Consider the following 3,888-nt stretch of genomic DNA (forward strand, 5'->3'; position numbering starts at 1 on the left):
AAGGCAGCCCGCGGGCACCCCAAGCGGGGCTGGGACCAGGGACCCCTGCCCTCGCGGCGGCCGTCGGTCCCACTCTCCGACCCCGGGTGTGGGTATGGATGGGTGGGTGGGAGGAGGAGAGGGACCGAGAGGGCACCTCCACCAGTGTCACCCTCGTCCCCTTCCCATCTCCATCCTCACTCTGCTTTAACTCATCCCAGCACTCCAGCCCCACCCCAGGGTCAGTTTTTGCCCCGTCCCGGCTGAGCAGTGTTACCAGGCCCCCGGGGGATTGGAGGATCAGGGGCCGGCCTGGGTGGGGTGCCGTGGAGCACCCCCGCGCTCGCAGGTAAGAACCAGATTTGGGGGGGGGGGGGCATAGCACCCTGGGCAGGAGAGGAGGCCATGTGATTTGCATTCTCCCTCCTTTTGCTCTATCCCCAGGGACTCCCCCCAGACCGGGGCCGGCTGCACCCAGGAAGTCTGGATGCTGAGATAGATTCCCTCACTAACATGTTGGCCGAGCTGGATGGGGGTCGAGGCCATGCCCCACGGCGGCCTGACCGGCAGGTGACCCCCCATCCCTCCCCTGTCCCTTCTTCCTTGCCCCCCTTCCCTCACCCTAGTCTCTTTCTTCCCTGAACGCCCAGCACACCCCCACCTCCCGCCCTCTCTATGTAAGTGATGCACACACCCGCTCAGGAGCTGGGCCACCAGAGCTCAGTGGGTTGTCAGCCACCCAAGGGTGGGCCCTTGTCAGAAACCAGCCCTTCCCTGGGTGACACACACATGGGTGGGGGTGGGCTTCCACAGATGCGTGTCCTATAAGGGCCTGCTCACTCCTTTTGGTCTGCATTTCTCCCCAGGTCTATGAGCCCCCTCAGCCCCCTGCCTACCGCCCTGGCTCAGGCTCCCTGAAGCTGAATGGAGGGGGTGTTCCTCCTCCGCTGCTCCCAGCATCCCCCTATGGGGGCCCCACTCCAGCCTCCTATGCCACAGCCAGCACTCCCGCTGGCCCTGCCTTTCCCGTGCAAGTGAAGGTGGCACAGCCAGTGAGAGGCTGTGGCCCTCCAAGGGGGGGACCCTCTCAGGCCTCAGGGCCCCTGCTGGGCCCCCACTTTCCTCTCCCAGGCCGAGGCGAAGTCTGGGGGGCTGGCTATAGGAGCCACCGAGGGCCAGGGCTTGGGAGTAAAGAGGAGGTCGCTGGGAGCTCCAGTCCTCTAGGAGGAGGAAGAGGAAGTGGGTACGGGCACCAGGTAAGCCCAGGGGAATGGGATTTGAAGTCCTCAGACAACTGGACGCTGATTGGGTCGGGTGGGGGTGGTGTTCTAAGTCCTGGTTGTCAGGGACGGGGAGTGTCAGAGCTCCGCACCTCCCCTCCTCCCCCCAGGGGTGTGGGGCAGGTCAGGAAATGTAGGAGGGAGGGGACCCGAGTCACACACTAGCTTTCCAAGTCATGCCCTCGGACCGAGATGTTCTCCAGTGAGCTTTCTGGGTGGCATTTCCTGGTCACCCACAGGTATTTTGACAGCATTGAAAGCTAGAGGTAGTGCCACCAACTCCTGATTCTCAACTCCCAGGGTCCCCTGAGCCAGCCTCCTGAGGAGGAGCTCGAGAGACTGACCAAGAAGCTCGTGCATGACATGAGCCACCCGCCCAATGGGGAGTACTTCGGTGAGCTGAGTGTGAGGGTGGGTGGACAGGGTGGGGGACTGGAGGGTCAGAGGGACACCAGCTCTGGCTTCCTGGCCTATGCCGGTTGACCCTGTCCCTCCTTGTCCCCAGGCCGATGTGGGGGCTGTGGAGAAGATGTGGTTGGGGATGGGGCCGGGGTTGTCGCCCTGGACCGCGTCTTCCACGTTGGCTGCTTTGTGTGTTCTACGTGCCGTGCCCAGCTTCGGGGCCAACATTTCTATGCCGTGGAGAGGAGGGCGTATTGTGAGAGCTGCTATGTGGTGAGTGGTTGGGACTGGGGGCTGGAATCGGCAGAAGAGGCAGGGGCTTCCATCCAAGGTGGAAACCAGATGTCCATGAGGAACAAGGCTCACGGTGGGGGACTGAAACTGATAGACAAGAAGGGAAAAATTAGGCAGCTAAATTGTGGCTGCTGAAGGGGAAGGACAGAAGCCCCTTACAAATGTGAGGCATTTATTTTAGAGTTAAGGGAGTGTGTTGACCACAGAACACTGTAAGGCATATACTGAAGGGAACTGAAGCTCAGAGAGGCTACTTAACTTGTCCCAAAAGTTGCAGTGATGAGTTTTGCACTCAGATCTGTTCAAAGCCACCTTTCACTAAATCACAGGCAGGGGGCTAAACAGATGGGTGGGCTGGCAGGATGCCTGTAGGGCTGCCGTGGTCCTGCGCAGACCCCCACCTTCCTGCCCTCCTTCCCAACAGGCCACCTTGGAGAAGTGCTCCACATGCTCTCAACCCATCCTGGACCGGATCCTTCGGGCTATGGGGAAGGCTTACCACCCTGGCTGCTTCACCTGTGTGGTGTGCCACCGTGGACTTGATGGCATTCCTTTCACGGTGGATGCCACCAGCCAGATCCACTGCATTGAGGACTTCCACAGGTCAGGCTAGATCCCCCACCTTTGTCTCAGGATGTCTGCCTTTCCTATCTCTCTCATTTCTTCATGTCCCAGTACCAGCCCCTTCTGTTTCCCACCCTTGCCATGCCTTGTTCTGGTTAACATTGCTTTCTTCCCTAAGATCCAAGACCGTACCTCTGGCCTGTCCTCTTCTCTCCTGCATCCCACCTTCTCTGGGCTCCCTTGTTAGTCTCCTCCAACCCTGGGGCTTGACAACCCCCTTGGGCTCTCTTGTACCCCAGGAAGTTTGCTCCACGATGTTCAGTGTGTGGCGGGGCCATCATGCCTGAGCCAGGTCAGGAGGAGACGGTGCGAATTGTTGCTCTGGATCGCAGTTTTCACATCGGCTGTTACAAGTGTGAGGTGAGGGGGCCTGGACCAGGGGAAAAGGAGTTCTTGGGGTCTGGGCTCGCTGGGTATAGTAGGACCCAGAGGTCTGGGCCCGGTGGAAAGCTGTTGCTTCTTTCTTAACAGGAGTGTGGGTTGCTGCTGTCCTCTGAGGGTGAATGTCAGGGCTGCTACCCCCTGGATGGGCACATCCTGTGCAAGGCCTGCAGTGCCTGGCGTATCCAGGAGCTCTCAGCCACCGTCACCACTGACTGCTGAGCCTTCCCAGAAGCACCTGCTGCATTCTCCCTTCCCATCTACCACCTTCCCTGACATCGACTTTTACAACTCTGCCACCAAGTACTGTCTCCTGTTCCTCCAACCATGAAATAATAATCTCTCCAGAGTTTACAAGACACTTTCAAGTCTGTTGTCTCATCTGATTCTCACAGCAGCCCAACGAGGCATAATTGTTGTGACTGTCTGCATTTTTAGCTGAGAAGTGACTTCCCCAGACTGCATGGTTCCCAAGTGGCAGAATCTAGGTCTTCTAAGCTCTGGTCCAATTTAAAAAAATGTTTTTATTGATTTTAGCGAGGAAGGGATAGGTATGGAGAGATAGAAACATCGATGGGCTGCCTCTTGCACGCCACCTACTGGGGATTGAGCCTGAAACCTGGGCATGTGCCCTGACCAGGAATCCAGTCAGTGACCTCTGGGTTCATGGGTTGACACTCAACCACTGAGCCACACTGGCCGGGCCCTGGTCTAATTTTTTGCAACTCTGCTACAGTCAGCCCTCTATATCCCTGGGTTCAATCAACTGAGGATAGAAACTATTCAGAAAAAAAGTTACATTTAGCCTGGTTGGTGTACCTATGAATCAGGAGGTCATGGTTCGATTCCCAGTCAGGGTACATGCCCGGGTTGCAGGCTCGATCCCCAATTGGGGGTATACAGGAGGCAACCAATGATTCTCTCTCAT

General features: G+C 57.9%; 1 protein-coding gene across 1 annotated transcript; it reads left to right on the plus strand.

Annotated features, from left to right (window-relative positions):
• Window positions 1-190: 190 nt before the first annotated feature.
• On the plus strand, window positions 191-3,321 carry TRIP6 (thyroid hormone receptor interactor 6; the record flags this gene model as incomplete). The annotated part of the gene is made up of 8 exons (XM_005879160.1): window positions 191-328; window positions 424-549; window positions 846-1,235; window positions 1,560-1,653; window positions 1,765-1,934; window positions 2,380-2,558; window positions 2,819-2,939; window positions 3,051-3,321. Coding segments are annotated over 8 exons (1,350 nt in total), but the record flags the coding sequence as incomplete, so codon positions are not given.
• Window positions 3,322-3,888: the final 567 nt, after the last annotated feature.

Source organism: Myotis brandtii, unplaced genomic scaffold (genome assembly GCF_000412655.1).
Source record: "Myotis brandtii unplaced genomic scaffold, ASM41265v1 scaffold583, whole genome shotgun sequence".
Lineage (NCBI taxonomy): Eukaryota > Metazoa > Chordata > Mammalia > Chiroptera > Vespertilionidae > Myotis > Myotis brandtii.